Raw genomic sequence first — 17,102 nt, 5'->3', positions numbered from 1 at the left:
CTGGTTTTGCAATGTGTCCTGGATGAACGTAGGGCTAAGGATGGTGGGTCTGAGTCTGTGGAAGTACAGGCCCCTGGAAGACTGTGGTTGTGCTTCAGGCAGCAGGGCAGGCTTGGATATTTAAATATGTTGGCAGTAGAAAGAAGAAGTACTCTAAAATGAGTTGAACAGCATGTCTTTTAGCTGTTGTGAAGTCAGTCCTTCAAAGTAATAATTTCTAATGATGAACAAAAGCGTTGCCAGTTCTGTCTCTCTTCAAAAGCAGCTGTGTGAGGAGCAGCATTTTACTCCCATGTTCAAATCAATGGAACTCGGATAAAAATAAACACAATTCTGTTATTAACATAACATTTGTCTTCATTGTTGTTCTAAATGTTGGAATTGCTTAATATGTTTTTCTTTTTCATGTAGGGTAATAGCCAAGCATCAGTGGAAGAAGTGCATTAATCCAGAGGAGATAATGCTTGTTGTAGCAGCTGGTCAATTTTTATCTTCTCACATCAAAAGCATCCCCACCCTCTATGAGCAGAAGCCTTTTTCCTCAGGTGAATAAATATCCTCCCCTTTTTTTTCTCCCCATGTAAGTCTCTCATGAGTTGATGCAGCAATAAATATATCAGTCTCAAGCTCTTTTTTACATTTGTTGTAGCGCAAAAGCAGAAATGAGATTAAGTGACACAGCTCAAATAAATGACAAAGAGGAAGAGGAGCACAAAATAAATATTTCTCTGGCAAGGAAATGAGCCATTTTCTACAAGGCCTGTGTAATTGCTACAATAACCCACATTTATGCAAAGGCAGATAATTTGGTTATTTTCCTTGCTTGCTTGTTGAGTGTGTTGGTGACAGATGGTGGATTTAATATTCCCGGATTTGGGTTATTTTGGGGGTGGGGGGTGTATATACTGCTTAGCTGAGTTAGAAGTCAGCTCTTGCAGTCAGTTCACAGAATCAATTAGGTTGGGAAAGGCCTCTGAGATGATCGAGTCCAACCTTTGACCAATCACCACCATGTCAACTAGACCAGGGCACTGAGTGCCACATCCAGCAGTTCCTTGAACACCTCCAGGGATGGTGACGCCGCCACCTCCCTGGATAGCCTGTTCTGATGTTTAATCACTTTTTCTATGAGGAAATTCCTCCTAATGCCCAACCTGAACCTTGCCTGACACAGCTTAAAGGGTTCTAAGTTTTAAGGGTGTGGATTCCCTTCTTCTCTAGGGCACTTGCCTCCTTTACAAATGATCAAAACAGGAACATTTGATTCAAAACCAGCTCCACCTGGCTTGGGAGGAGGGCGGTAAGAGGTGGGGAAGTGGCACCTGAGGGTGGGTGGGGTTGGAATCACCACCTCTGTAGTTCGGTGAGTACCTTCAGTAGTGAGTTCAGTTTTGGGCTCCTCACTATGAAAAGGACATTGAGGTGCTGGAGTATGTCCAGCAAAGAGCAACAAGGCTCATGAAAGGTCTAGAATGGCTGAGAGAGATGGATTTCTTTAGTCTCAAGAAGAGGAGAAGAGGCCGCACTCCGGGGGTACCTCATTGCTCTCTACAACTATCTGAGAGGAGGTTGTAGTGAGGTGGGGGCCAGTCTCTTCTACCTGCAGTGAGAGGACCAGAGGAAATGGCCTTAAGCTGAGACAGGGGAGATTCAAATTAGAGGTGGCCAAGAAGCCCTGGAACAGGCTCCCCAGGGCAGTGGTCACCTCCCAAACCCTGTCTGAGTTCAAGAAGCGTTTGGACAACGCTCTCAGGCACATGGTGGGATTCTTAGGGTATCCTGTGCAGGGCCATGAGTTGGACTCAATGACCCTTCCAACTCAGGATGTTCTATGATTACTGTGACTAGAGGAAATGGCCTTAAGCTGAGACAGGGGCGATTAAGATCAGATATTAGAAAAGAGTTTTTTCACTGTTCAGGTGGTCAGGCATTAGAATGGGTCGCCCAGGAAGGTGATGGGAGTCACCATCCCTGGAGGTGTTGGGTGTGGTGCTGGGTGATGTGATTTGGGGGTTGCAGTTGGTAATGCTGGGTGGGCAGTTGGACTTGATGACCTTAAAGGTTTCTCTCGATCTTGCTGAGTCTATGATTCGATGACTGTGTGAGCAGGGCTGCCCTGTGGGCAGGGAGTGCCAGCTCCTTGGTGACCGAAGAGGAGACTGAGGGGACACCTCATTGCAGTTACAGCTTCCTGGTGAGGGGAAGAGAAAGGGCAGGCACTGATCTCCGCTCTGTGGCGACCAGTGACAGGACCCGAGGGAACGGCCTCAAGTGTCAGGGGAGGTTTAGGCTGGATATTAGAAAGCGGTTCTTCCCCCAGAGGGTGGTCGGGAGCTGGAACAGGCTCACAACACCGAGGCGCACAGAGCTCAGGGAGCATTTGGACGGCGCTGTGGGGCACAGGGCGCGACTCTCAGAGGCGGTGCTGTGGGGGGCTGAGGGCCGGGCTGGCCGCTCCTTGCGGGTCCCCCCAGCCCGGCGCGCTCCGGGACTCACCGAGTGGATTCCGCCGCCCGAGGCGGGGCCGCGCCTGCGCAGCGCCCGAGCTGTCACTCGGCCCCCCCCGCCCGCCCCGCGCGGCGCCGCTCGGGCCATTTTGCGGCGCGATGAGGCGGGAGCGGCGGTGAGAGCAGCGCCCGTCCCGCCCCGCACGGCCCCTCCGAACGGCGAGGAAGCGCAGCCAGGGCACGGCGAGACCCCTCCCCCGGCGGAGCCATGAGCTGGGGCACGGAGCTGTGGGTGAGTGAGTGCGGGGGGAGCGCGGCTGCGCTGCCGCCCCCGGCTCATAACGGTCCGTGCGGGGCCGGTGCGGGGGGACGGGTCCGTGCCCAGCGCTGCGCCCTCCCGGAGCTCCCCCCCGGCCCGCCCCGCTCCGCCAAGTTTTAACGTGCGGCCACCGCAGGGAAAAAATCCCAGCGGGGATTCGGGACTCCTATCTATTTATTTATTTATTTATGCTCCGCCAAGTTTTAACGTGCGGCCACCGCAGGGAAAAAATCCCAGCGGGGATTCGGGACTCCTATCTATTTATTTATTTATTTATTTATTTTTGCTGGAGAAATTAGATGATAATAATAATAATTTAAAAGAAAAAAAAAGCTCCACAGCACAAAAAAAAAAGCGGCGGCGGGTGCGGAGCGGAGGGAGGCAGGCTCGCCCCGGGGTGGGTTTTGTGTGTGGCTGCTGCGGGAGGCTCCGAGGTGGATCTGTAACAGGGGGTCCGGTTTCAGGAGAGGGAGCTGCAGGGAAGACAAGCCAGATGATAAAATTTCCTGCTCTTAGGGGGCTTCTCTGCCGCGGACGGAGGTTTTTACGAGAAGACTTTTTGTGCTGAGTGTAAATAAGCAGGTTCTAAAGGTGCGGAGGGTTTCGGTGTATAAAGCTCCTTGATGTTTTTGAAGAGAACCTGGAAAGTCGAAATGCATTCGGTTTGCCGGCGGAGCGTTAATGGAAAATATCAAAACTGTTAAAAGGAATGGGAAAGTGGGTAATAGCGATTTGAAATGGTCCCTCGCTAATCGGAGGAAAGAAGGGAGGGCAGATAAAAGAAGTGTGGGAAGGCAGAAGAGCTGTTACACACATTCAGTCACAAAGAGGACATGGTGCAGCCATGTTTGATGGTGGAGCATGGAGCAAACCTGCTGGTTCTGGGAGGGCTGGTACCCGGGCACGGGAGCCTGGGGTCCGGGCTGTCCCCTTCATGGTGGGACGCGAAACATCTCGGGACAAATCTGTGCTCGGGAGGAGGGGGAAGAGGGAAACGGAAACGGTGTTTTGAATGGAGAAGTCAAGAATGAGTGGCAGAGGGTCATCTGGATTGCAAAGCACCGCAGGATTCGCTCCTGTAGTCATCTGTTTGTGGCTGGTAACCGGTGCGAGCTGAGAGGAAACCATATCTGAGCTTTTAAACTGTCTCTGTGTAGAAATGGTTATTTTAGACGTGCTAATTGCTGTCCTTTCTGGATGCATTCCTAGCCCGTTCTGGAAGGCAGTTCAGCATCCCGTTTTGCTGTGACATTGGAGTCGTGTTGTAGCCAAATCTGGTTAGAACTAGACAGTAAATTAGGGAGCAAATGCTGACTGGGAGAGGTTATTGTGGTATGTTTTTATATGCCATAGAAAGAAAGGTGATACATACTGCTGAAAGAGTGTAGTGATGCTATATTGATTCATCACTGTATAAACAGCTCTGCTGCGTGGAAGTGTTTCTGGGGAAATCTGCAGTTGCCTCCTTTTTCTACATCTTGGATGCTTTGGGAGGGGATGAAATAGTTTGAGTGTGATTAGACTAAGAGGCAAAATAACAATTTTGACATCGGAAAATGAATTCTGAATTCTCAAAAGGAACTTGATTTTTTCCCCCATTCTTCAAAGTTTCCAAGTGATACTGATTTGTTTGTGCACAAGAACAGTAGTAGAGAGTAGTGTTTATAAATAGTTGTTTTTGTTTATGCAATATTTGCAGGTGTGTGCACACAGTCATGTATTCGTCTTCTGCAGCAGTTACAAGCTGTTTTTGTAACATTTTTTCCTCTGAAAATTTTGTTTGTGAAATTGGCTTATTCAGCATCAAAGTATCGTGCCTCATGTCTTCAGTGTAGCACTTTGAGAAGTGTAGCAGGTTACTGAGGAAAAGGGCTGGAACAACGGATTAAATGAATCTAGATACAAATTTGGCAGGAGTTGGTCCCTTTTAAATTGGGCAGAGCTTTGAAAACACTGACGGTTTCCAGCGCTCTGGGTATTTAGGCCAAAACAGTGATTTCTCACTCTGCGTTCTCCATTTCAGGGGCAAAGGAAACCACACAAACAACCTGTATTTAATACATGCCGCCTTCTTCTGTTGATCATGGCATGTTGTTTTTAAACAAAATTAAATTTCCATTTACTTCAGAACTTAGTCTTTGTTTTAAGTAGCCACGGAATGGGTTTTTAGGAGCAGGTGTTGTAAGCAGCAAATTCCTGTTCTACCTGTGACTGGTATATGGATTGAAGGACTGGAAGTGGAGGCAATAACAAGTGTTTTCAACTGTCGTTTAGAAATTTGCTAGAAAGATCAGCGATGTTTGCTCAGGCTTGACTTGCACCCTCTATCTCTGATCTACCAGGCTGCTTGTGTGTTCGTGATTCACCTCTTTAAATGTAGCAAAGGAGAAGTAAAATCGAGCTTGCTTTTTAGAGCATGTAGAACGCTAATGTGCATGGAGTTATGTAGAATTTCTGTTCGTTCCTGCAGGGGGAAAAAAGCTGGTTGCAGAAAGCCTCATACTTCAGAAGCAATAAAATCCCTTTGGCAATGTGGAAGTTATTCCCAAAACAGGCTTTTAGCCTGTGATGTCAGTGTATCTCTCTGCCTCTGGGTTGCAAATCCTATTGCAAAGTTCTCGATATTTCACTCCATTCTGGACTTTGAGTTACATCTCAAGACTGTCCCTGTGAGTGTAAATGGACCCATAACCAGAATTATTAGAGATGATAATGCAGCATTTTTATCCTGTATGAGGTGGAATGCTTGGGATAATGAGATCATTTGGGGCCTCCCTGCAATCCAGTGTTACAGAACAGAACCTGAAGGTCTCCTGTAACCCCGTGTGAGTTCCCTGTGTGCAGGGCTGCTCTGTGCAGTTTGTCCATCCACCCAAGCCCTGCAGAATTCTTTCTACCTGTTACTTCAGACATTCAGGACCTGAGGAGGAAACGATGGGTGAAGGACAGAATAGCTCTGAACTGTTTTATTTTTCACCCTGGTTGAAGAGGAGTGCATTAAGGGCTAACAAATAGGAGGGTATAGTACATACTTATTTCATGTCTGATTCTTGAAATTGGCAATGTTTTCTAAATACTAATTTAAATAATAATGATTTTTAATGTAAATGGTAAGTAAAGATTATATGTACCAGTATGCAGACCTGACTTGTACCTTCAGTAACTACACTTTGGGGTCAATTGGCTGTAAAAGCACATTTGCATCTCCTTCACCCTTTTTTCTCTCTTGGCTAGTGGGAAAGAACATGGAGCATGGCACACACAGCCATTGTGAAGGGTGCTTTAGCCAGTAAAATCACAATGTGTGCCACACTTCTCACCAGTGCCATTTCATGTGGTATGAAGCCCTTGAAACAAGTGGAATTACATTGCAAACTGAGCTGAAACTAACCTTGGCACTTGGGTGCTTGTCTTCTGAGTGGAAAAGGCTGTGGCTTCATGGTTGGAATACTGAAGGGAATGAACCTCGTTGATGATGAGTTTTGGTACAGGATATAGTTTGGGGGAGCTCTGTGTAAATCTGTGGTTAAATGGTCTGGGAAAAACTCTGCCTTTTCTGAATACTGTCACAGCATGGCAAGTGCAAGTGGTCAAGGGGTTAAATGTGGAAAGTTTTACCATTTTGTTATGAATGTTTCAGTATGAATGTTTCAGAGGTGCACATGCTGTGGGTTTGTTGTTGGGTTGGTTTTTTTTTCCACATTCAGTGTAAAGTTTAAAAAAAGCTTGGGGAGGAAGGTGATTTAATCAAAATTTTCTTTGACCTTTGTGAAAGCTGGGTGGCTGCTAACAGCTGCCACTGTCCTTTCAGCCTGTGAGAAGGTGGATATTCAGTATTTGCAAAGGATTTAATTTGCTGCCCTCATGCAAAGGGGCTCTGTGGGCCAACTCCTCACGGAACTGATACCTTGGGGACCACACCTTTTGCTTGTAGAGTTCCAGTATGCTTTAGTATGCAAAAACATGGATTGTGGATATGGTTGGTTTTGCCTTTTAAAGTTCATTCCACGTAGGTGCAACTCTGAGAACCTGAAGGCCCCACTTGCTCTCTGTAACTGCTCAATCGTTTCCTCTCTCAGGACTCTATTTCATCAGCAGAATTTGTGTTTAAACAGCTGTAATCGTGCATTTCTGCAATTTGCTTGAACGCAGCATTGTTCTTCAATAGGATTTGCAATGTATGGCTGTTGCATGTAGTGGTGACTCACATTTGGAAACAGTGTGGAGCACCTGGGTGGCTTTGACCTTGGTGACATTAGGTAGTAGTGCTGTCTGGGCACAGCAGTCAAATGTCATCTTAAAGGAAGGCCTTGTTTTTCCTCAGCTTGTCCTTTCTAAGAGGATCTGCGGAGCTGGATCTAAGGTTTGGTGTATTGATTCTCGAGCCAACATCTAGTTTTATTGTATGCACCACCAGTTGATTGCATACAATAGAAATGGTGTGTGTGTCATCCCACCCTTCCCATTCTCACACCTCCCACAGCCCTCGCCCCCCCAATTCTTCGATTTTGGGTGTTAACTGTTAGTCTCCAACTAAGGAAAAGGAGATGGTGTCTGATGGGAGAAGGACACGAGTCTTTAGTCTTGCATGATAAGTCACAGGTTGACTCTGATGAGCTGAGAGTTTCCATTATAGGCCGAACCCTCACAGGTGGGTGGATGAATTGTTGGCAGCTGAGACAATCTTCTCCTGTGGTGATGGCAAATGCTTTTCTGAAACGTGAATTTTGTTGTAAATTGGCTGTGAATTGTTGCAACTTATTTGATGTCGTTCAGACAACTCCTAGAGGCGGAGCTGTGTATCCCTGACCTTTTTTTCTTTGTGTTTCACAGAATCTTGGTTTCTGTTTAGTTAAAACTTTTGTGTATTTCAAAGCGTCTGAAATTTCACTCACTAAAAAAAAAAAGCTCTCAGTGAGAGACTGGAGGAAAACAGGCTAAAGTCAGTAATAAATGCATTATATTTATAATTTTGGCTTGGTTATCCTAAAGCTCTCAGTAACAGTTGTACACAGAGTGCTGGAGATGGGCGCTTCAAAGCAAAATACACTTTTTACTACTTATATAGTATTGATTTGGTGTTCTGTATAGTTACTTGGACAGCTTTGAGGTAGCAAAACTGCCTGACATTAATATCTTCTTATTTCACGGTGGCTCACTCACTGTTTTAAGTAGTGAGTAAGTGTATGCAGATTAGTGAGTGAGGAATAATTTACAGGAGCTGAATCATTACACGGTATCTGCATTGTGCAGCTCACACCTTCCTGTGTTTGCCCAGCACGGGGTGAGATTTCAGGCTGCTGCAGCCTCTTTTTCTGTGCACGGTAAAGTTATTGCTGCCATATTCCTTTTTGTGAGCTTAAAAAGAGATAATTTTTAAACTTCAGGATGATGTGTGGTGTGGGGGCTCCTCTGCTACTGGCAGGAGCTGGTTGGTTGGAGAATGGGGTTATGTGTGAGGTCCCTTAGCACCTGCAGGCAGCAGGAGTAGAAGGACTCTCCTGGTACCTAAAGGAGTTGCTGGGTCTTAAATGTTTGAAGGTGTGAGTAATCTCGTTTACAATTCTGCTTTGCTTTAAGAAAGAGGCTTTCTACGATATTGTCTCCAACCTGTTCTTGTATTTCCTACCTATTCATTAAAAAATTGGGGGATTTACGGTCTTTCAGCGTGAGTCAAGGCTGCAGAATACATGTTTTCCCTTTCAGCCACAGGCTCTTCCCAGTCGTATTGTGGCTGCTCGAGATCCCCCGCTTCCTCGAACCATATGGGGAGGCAGTCAAACATGAGACGATGTTTTTCTGGACTCCTTGCAGCTCATTAGTGTTACTCATGTTGTGAAACATTCTTTTACAGCAGAATTTCAAAAGCTGTAAAACATTCTTTTAAAGCAGAATTTCAAAAGCCGAATTCCACATGAAGAGTAGGAGCCACTGCTGCACTGTAACTTAATAACCTGCTTCTCATTATTGCCTTTGATTGCTGGACAGGTAACCTGCTAATGAATTTTTGGAAATTCACTTTCATCCTGTTTGAAATAATGTTGCTGAGATTGGTTATACATTGAATCCAATCCAGCTGTCAAAATCCCATGCTTTGTTGAGTTTCCTTAGTGTTTTTGTAAATATTTTAAAATAACTTCCCCCTTCAATATAATCATACACTTCAAATGAAACTTTTCTTCCTCCTTCCACCCCTACAAACACTGCTTTTCTATTAATTTTTTTGCTTTAACCAGTGAGCTGGTGAGTGTTAAAACACTGTTCTCTCTTAGCATGTCGCCGTCTTTGTTATTCTGCTCAATCAATGGCCTTGGCTCTAAAATACAAAACAGTGGAAAAGTACTATATACGTTGTGTGTATGTACAGGATATGATGTTTTTACTTTTTCTAAAGCAGGTGTGGTGGAATAGTTTGGATCCTTTTGGAATTTAACATGATTGTCTTGTCTCCGTGTTGTCCGGCGACAAATTTATTAACGTGATCAATAATTCCTTTTGGTTCAATTTATTAAGAATAGTTTGTTGGCATAGTTAAATAAAATGTTTCTTTTTCCATCTAAAATTTGAAAATACTGGAGATGGGGGTTTCTAGATTGCTTACAGCAGAGTTGAAGTGCAAGAATGAAATGCTGCTTGCCTGGTGTTCATTGCTGATCACTGAAGCAGATCATGTTGTAAAGCACGTAAAGAGGCAGTTCTGTTGCAATGTTGTCCTTAATTTATTGGAGGAAGAGTCAACCTAAATGGGAAAACACCCAGAAGAACAACAACAATCCCCTAGCTGCCCTCTGAAACCCAGTAAAGCAACAAAACTTAAAATGGAGTCACTTGGGAACTAATGCCTGGTTTACAAGGATGGTCTCCAATGAGCTACCAATTCACCCAGATAGTCCTTAATCCTGAGGAAATCCCATAGTGGATTATTCTTGCTGTAGCTGAAATAAAATAGATTTCTTCCATTAAAGATGTGTCACTTGGCCATCTCTCGTTGGGTGTTTTTCAAGTGCTTCTATTTGGTGCCTAAAGAGTTTTTAGAAAGCAATTCCTTCAGTTCTGCCCTTGCAGTGGGGCAGGCACGAGTGCTGCTGGCACCGTTCACGTGTCTGAAGGGGAAGGGTAGTTTGTAGTGTTTAGACTTACTCCTCTGGGAACAGCAGGTACAATTTCTCTCATAAATTACTCATTTTATAGTTCAAACGTTTTACTTTCATTGCACTGAGCCTGTGGATGTGCAGATAAAGGAGTACTACCTATGTGACAGGAGAAGGATCATCTTGCAGAGATCCCGAGAATATGGTTTTTCCTAAATGCACTCCTGGAGATTTTGCTCCAGTTAACACCAAGAAATTGCTTATTGGGTGCCTTGGACAGTTTTCTCTGTCTCAGCCTCTGAGCTGGGAGCTCTTCTTGTTGGGAAGGTATTTAACACTTTCTGTTCTAGTTATCTATTTTCTGCTGCTTACATTTTTTTCCACATTAATGTGCTCAGGCTGCAGTTTTTTTCCTTTCTGCACCCACCTCTTGCTTTTTGTGTTTCAGATTAGTCAGGGTTATTCAGTTGTTACCAGGGCCAGCGTATTCCACATGCTAAACACGATGCCTCTTGGGTTTTGGAAAGCTGCTGTGCTCCCATTCACCGGAGCAAGGGTTTAAAATTTGGCAGACAAAAGCTGTTGAACAGGGTGCTGTTCTTGAGAAAATATTCCCAACTGTAAGTCTATGGAAAAATACCACTTTGCATGTGCTCAGAGGAGATATTATTGACAAAGTCTTCATGGGCGCTGGCTAAGTTTTGGCCTCGGAGGGGTTTTTGTGGGACAAGGTGATGAGGTCACCCACGGAATAATTGCAGATGGCTCAGTCTGGTCCTTGCAGGAGAGCAGCCAGACATCCCATGCCATGGCTGCCCAGGGCCAGGGTGGAGCTGGGCAGCCTCTCCTGCTCTCAGGCTCCTTTGTTGGCAGAGGAAGAAGCCGGCTGGAGGACAGCCCTGGAAGAGTGGGATCTGTGTTAGGGAAGAATAGTGGAAGAAAGCAGCCTGACAGCTGGGAGGGAGAGGGCATGGAAAGCATGGCTGCACCAGTGCTAAAGGTCCTCCTGACCACCTATGTACTTTCTTAATGGTACCAAACCGGTTCTTCTGTTGTTGCAGACTGGTTCTTGTTACACTCACCTGAGGGTGAGTGAGGTGCTGTGGTCAGAGAGGAAACTGCCTGATTCAGGAGACTGAAGGTGGGGAAGAAAGAGCAGAAGATGATGCTAAGATCTGGTTACAGGCAGTTGGATCTGCTTGTCTAGGAACTGCTCCTGTGATTGAAGTGCCAGGAATGATGGAGATAGGGTCATTTGAGGAGAGGTAATTGAAGCTGGCAGTTCTGACAGGGGGAGAACCAGGGTGAACTGAGCAAAGGAAGCAGCAGAAATGAGCTCAGGAGGAGAAAATGAATTTTAACAAAGAAAACAAGGAACCAGTCAGTAACAAGGAAACAGCCTGAATAAAGAGCTTGTAGGGAGAGCAGGGTTGGGCTCTGGGTAGGATGGGTGGGATTGTGACTTGCTGTCAGACAGGCCATGCAATGGGATTAGTGCATTAGGAAGGACAAGTCAAGAGTTTGATGGGATCAGGAGAAAGTATAGTGGGTGTACAAGGGGAAGGAAGAAGCATGGAGGAAAGGATGAAGATTAGATAAGAAGCAAAGCAGAAAAGTAATGTATAGACCCAGCAGTCCTCCTTTACCTGCTTGGCTGTGTAGCATTGCTATTTTATGTGGCTTTTTCCATGTAACATTTAAGTAGAGTTGACGTACTGGTTTCAATGTGTGTACGTTGATTTCTGTGGTTTCGTTTTGCATCTTTACTCACTGTGGAGGAATATTTGACCACATCCCCCAAATGAGAGCTTTATCCAGAAGTGTGTGCACTGCTGTTTCTCATCCACTCGTTCTGTGCAGAGAGCCTTGAGGAATTGTTTAGCAAGTAAGCCTAAAATGTGTTTAGATAATATTTTTTCACTCTGCATTATGCTCTCTTATGCAGAGATAAATGCTTTAACACTTTTATCTTGTATTTACAAAAAGAAGGAAAATGATTGGCATGAAGCAGTGAGTGAATGGAAGTGTGTTTTCTCAAACAAAAGTTAAATGGGGAAGGGAAGTATTTCTTGCCCTCTTGAGGGATGTTGATCTGTCAAATGTGGGTCTTACAGGAGTAGCATTAATTAATTAGTGTGTAACTAAGGTTTTGCTGTAGTAAAAGAAAAACTGGCAGTGGATGGACTGGGAGAGCTGTGATAGAACCCTAAATAAATATTTTTTCACCCGTCTTGTCAGTCTCTCCCAAATATAACAGTCTGAGATCCTTTTGCTCGTGTGTAGTCACTGGAAAAGCCTAAAAATAAAGGGTGAGAGAAAAGGGTTGTATGTGCTGGTCAAGAGCCTTTATTTCCTTACAAGTCTTTGGAGTTGTGAAACATCTGGGTTTCGCAGAGGATGCTGTTGGCATGTGTTCATAACTTAACGTGCAAAAGCTCAAAAACTGTGTAGCACAGCTTTGCTTCGGTTTTTGGTGTGCAAAAAAACCCTCCTAAGCAAACATTTCTGTCGTGTCTGTGTTGGTTAGGGGGTTTCTTTGCTGCTTTGCTCAAAGGTGCCATCAGCTGACCTGCTCCATCCTCCCAAGGGACAGCCAGCCAAGGCATCCAGCACTCACAGGTTATTGTTGCATGCTTTACCTGAAAGCTAAAAGTGAACCAGCTGGCTCTTTAGGTGGTGAGAATGCATCTCACATGACATGTGTGACTCGGTTCCTATTTAAATCAGCGCCCTGGGGATTTACAGCCTTATTTTTGGAATAGGGGGGCTAGCTACTTTCCAGCTCTATTTAAAGATAAAATAAAGTTTGTCTGGCTGTGTGGGTGCATGTGGCTTTCTGAGATGCAGTGGAGTAGCCCAGAAAACTGCCCTGGAAGGGTGGCAGGGTGCATCCATGCCTGATAAAGCACAATATGAACTGTGAGCATCTCCCCACCTCCTCTTCCAGATAAATGTGGGCTTCTTTTTCATTTCTGCATTGTGGCTCTTGCTCTGATTCCTGCCTGCGTCATCCTTATACCTGTGTTATGTATGAAATTGCTGAAAGCTCTTTTTCCAGAGGTTCAGTATGACTGACATGAAGCTATCTCGAAATAGGAAAGCTGTAATTGTTGGAAGACGAAAATTTTTACAAGAAATGTGGTATTGTGAAACACATGCACCTAATTTAGGCATCTGTGGAGACTGGGTCTGCATAGTTGTCACTCTTTGAGAATACTTAGTCTTGAACACAAAGCTCGTGTATCATAATGCCAGCATTTAATGGTTGAGGGAGTGTGTTGAATTGTTCCACTAACAAAAGCCTTTGCTGAGCTAAACAATACAAATATAAATATTTCACTTGGTTATTAGCAGCTGAGTTGGAGTGCTTGATGGTTGGGAACAGCATGACAAAGTAGTGCACTCCATTCACACAAAGGTCAGAAGACATTTTACATGATATTTATGGGTTCCATGCATACAATTATAGGCATTTGTATTGAATGTTGAATCTGTTGTTGGCTCAGTGTAGTCATCTTCTGTGGTTTTGCTTGTGGGTTAATCCCTGGGAACCAAAAAAAAAAAAAAAAAAAAGAATAGTGACAGAGGAGTCAAAAGCTGGAATCCACACTTGCAGAGTTGAACTAGTAAAAAAATGTCTAAATAATGGAAATTCAGAAACTCTTTTACAATTAGAATGTAAGAATTAAGTGCTTTTTTCTTTATTCATGATCCATGAGTGCACAGTGGTGGTTGGGAGTTGCTGGTCAGTGGAGCAGTGTTGATTCCCCTCTGGGGGCAAGGCATCCATCCAACCTTCTCAACAGGGGGTGGGATTGATTCCTTAATTGGAACAGCAACAATCCATCCTGAAGCTTCCTCAAGGTATTAGGGCTGAATTAAACAGTCTGGGACAAGTGTGTAAGCCCTAATGCACTTCAGGAGGCTTTCCTGAACAGGAGAATTTTGAAAATAATCAGAAGACGAGCCCAAAAGTAACAGGAAAAAAAAGCCACAGGCACAAATCACCCTTAAAAAAGGGGCTGTGATACATTTGCTTTGTGTGGTGCAGCCCTTAATGCTCAGATTCTCTTAGGGAAGAAAAGATGCATGAACTATAGCTCTATTCATGGCATTCTATTTAGAATTTGTTTTTCTCTCCTTTGTGTACGTGTTCCATTGATGTTCCAAAAATAGATATGGTCACAAATATTAAATTAGTGGAATTAGGCATCTTAAAGCCAGGAAATGCACAGGTTTTTTAACAACACTCACTACTGAGGAAATATGGGTTCTTATGCATATTGTATTATGTCTTAATTTTGCAAAATGTTAAGATTGTGTTTACTTGTGTGCATTTGCAGAGTCCACAATGCTGCATGAATTTCTTGGGGATAAAAACGTCACAGTTGCATTCAGTTTTTCTGGAATTTTACTTTTCTTTTACTTTCATTACCTTGGAAGAGGAATGAAGCATGATGACTGAACTTTAGTCTGTACATTAAGTGCTCACAGGCAAGAATTAACTATAATGTGCTAGTAGCCTTGTTGGATGTGCTTACTGATGGTTATGGATGTGCAGAAGTACTCAAAAAATAAGTGAGGTAGACCAGATGATGCCTCTTCAGTCTCACTCTTAGTTCTCAGCCACTTTGTCTTGGTCCATCTCACTCTGCAGCCCAAGTCAGGTAAGCAGTAATGTTCTTTTTCCAGAATATTGGAATCCTTTACATGTATATCCAGAAGGCCTGAGGACTTCAGAAAAGCTGGAATGTTTTAGGGTGACTCTTTGTTAAATCAGGTCGGTGAAGGCATTCTGAACGTCCCCGATGGAAATTGGCAGGTGGGGTCATCTTAGACCTCTGGCTTCAGAGATGCTCTACCATAACACAAACTTCTTTGGTCCTGGTGGCTCATGGCCCACCAGTCTGAGCCATGAATTAGCAGCCAAAACTCTGTTATTTGGGGAGATGGATTTAAACTTCAGGGCTTGTGAAAAACAAACCCTTTATTTTTCCCTTCCTTGGCTGGGAGCAGTTTCGAGTCAACCTTTGGACCAGAGTTGTAGCTTCCAAAAACTATTTTAAGTGGAAGGTATTGTCATTGGAACAGCTGTAGAGCACTGAATGACCTTGTTGTCCTTGCTGTGGGAGGGGATGTTCTTGTCAATTCGTGAGAAATTCTTTCTTTCTCTCCCTCCCCTCTGTGTACGAAGGTAAACACACATTTGTTTTCCTCTTCCCCTCTCTGAATCAGCCTGGTTCAGAGGCCAAACTTGCTTTCCCTGCTTGGCAGATAAAAACCTCTAATAGATTCAAGTCAATATCCTCTTTCATATTTTTTAGATGATTCAACTGCTCACGAAGCAACTGGTCTATCCCTGCATTATAAAATAGTTGGGGAGTCATGGGACGTTCAGGGAACTGAGCCCAGAAGCTCCAGTTGCTGTGTGAAGATCAGTAGCTCAGATCCATCCAAGTCAAAGGTTGGACAGAAGGTTCCTGTTTGTTCTTCAAACAAAAGCATTTCTTGTGTGTTTGAGTGCTCTTTAATCCAAGAGACAGAGCTGCAGCCTCATAATGGATGAAAGCTGGAGTAAGCAAAGCCTAGATATGAGGGACAGGGGGAAAAGGAGAAGAGGAAGGCTGGCACATTATTATTTTTAATAATGGGAGTTGATACAGATCAAGGGACTGGTAAAACTTCTGTCAGAAGGAGCAGCTGAGTGCTGAGATTGGAGTCTCCAGGTCCACCATAAGCTTTGGGGATCCCTGGTGGTGCTGTGGCAGTGGTGGCCTGGCACTGCTGCAGGAGTCACCTGCCAGCTGGGGGGGTTTGCTCTCCCGGGTTTCTGCAGATCCCGTGTGTCACAGGTCCTGCAGGGAGGTTTGATCTGGGTGACAGCTCTGCATTGCTTGTGATGCTCTTGTGGATGCTTACAGGAGTGACTGAGTCGTTTTGGGTATGGGAGATGCTCTTATTTCTTGACATTGCTTCCTGGGTAAATGTTTCAGGGCATGACCATTCTGAAGGTCTATTTTCATTGTTCCTTTTGTCTCTAAGGCAGTCCCGTTTACCTAAGAATTGTATTTAAGTCCAGATTTGGAAGATATTTATCCTATATTTTGCATTCCCATTAGAAACAAAATAAAACAAGGACTGTTCTTTTTATCTTCATGTCCCAAGATAAAATGTTAATTACTGTTGTATAAATGAGACACTCTGTTATCTTAGTGTCTGCGTTTCAAAATATTTGATTTAAAGTTTGCAAACAATGTCATTTTCTTCAGCTTAGAGAGAAAAGTGCAATGGAATAGAATTACAAAGATGACAAGAAAGTAAATATATGAAAAGCTTTGGGGATTTTATCTGTAGTTAAATTTATTATTTTTGCTTAAATTACAGTCTTTTAATTTTAGAGAAGGGGTAAACTCATGAGATTTGTTTTTACCTTACCACTACTATCACTTCTAATATGAAGCCCTTAGGATAAGATTTGTCTGGCAAAGCACTTGCACTGGTGTAAAATGTTGCTTAAACTATTTATCTTTATTAATGCATCTTATTTTAAAAATTGCTTGTATTTTGTACCATTGTTCAACTAAAACACGTTTTATAAGACTGAACTGTGTTCTTGAGCCCTTTGTGAGTGATTTGAATGATTCCAGTGCAGACAAGAGCAGAAGCCATGGGCTTTTTGTTTATGCATCCACAGCATCTCTCTGCATTCTGATCTTGGGCTTTTTTTTTTTTTTTTGAGGTTAATAAGACATTTAGATCACAGTGCTCAGTTTAATAATGCTGACTCTGCTCCCTGAACATCTGTCACTGTGTTTGCTTCAATGCCCGTGCAAGGCAGGGTGATGTTCAGAACCTTTGGTCTCATGGCAGGCACGTGTTTTTCTGAAGCATTTGTTGCAATATGTCCCGATAAGAAATCCTTCTCCAATACATACAGATGCCTTACACCCTTAGTCTTGAGCTCTGGTAAAGCAAATCTTCCCTTTTCTGATATTCTGCAGCATTTTGTTGTTTGTTTTTTTTTAACATCACGTTATTTTCCACTGTCCCCCCCGCTGTGTCCTGCTTCCCGTGAGTAGATTATTTATTCTTAAAAACAGTTTGTTTTTGCCTCTCTTGCATTACTCATGAGATTTACTCACATCACCAAGTACTTCAGGATTTGCAATGTTTGTTTCCAGAGATGCTGACTGAAGTGCTGTGTGATAACCTCTTGCAGACTTGAGTCAGGAAGTGTCGTGTTGA

General features: G+C 43.9%; 1 protein-coding gene across 1 annotated transcript in view; it reads left to right on the top strand.

Annotated features, from left to right (window-relative positions):
- The first annotated feature begins 2,586 nt into the window (after positions 1-2,586).
- Positions 2,587-17,102, top strand: part of FNBP1 (formin binding protein 1) — a 96,135-nt gene continuing 81,619 nt past the window's right edge. Inside the window, exon 1 of the mRNA XM_017810134.1 lies at positions 2,587-2,739. Coding sequence (XP_017665623.1) covers positions 2,716-2,739 — 24 coding nt within the window. The 5' untranslated portion in view covers positions 2,587-2,715. The remainder of the gene's footprint in view (positions 2,740-17,102) is intronic.

Source organism: Lepidothrix coronata, unplaced genomic scaffold (genome assembly GCF_001604755.1).
Source record: "Lepidothrix coronata isolate B3197 unplaced genomic scaffold, Lepidothrix_coronata-1.0 Scaffold28, whole genome shotgun sequence".
In the NCBI taxonomy this organism is placed as follows: Eukaryota; Metazoa; Chordata; class Aves; order Passeriformes; family Pipridae; genus Lepidothrix; species Lepidothrix coronata.
Note: the sequence above shows the minus strand (reverse complement) of the source record. Positions and strands in the feature narration are given on the sequence as shown.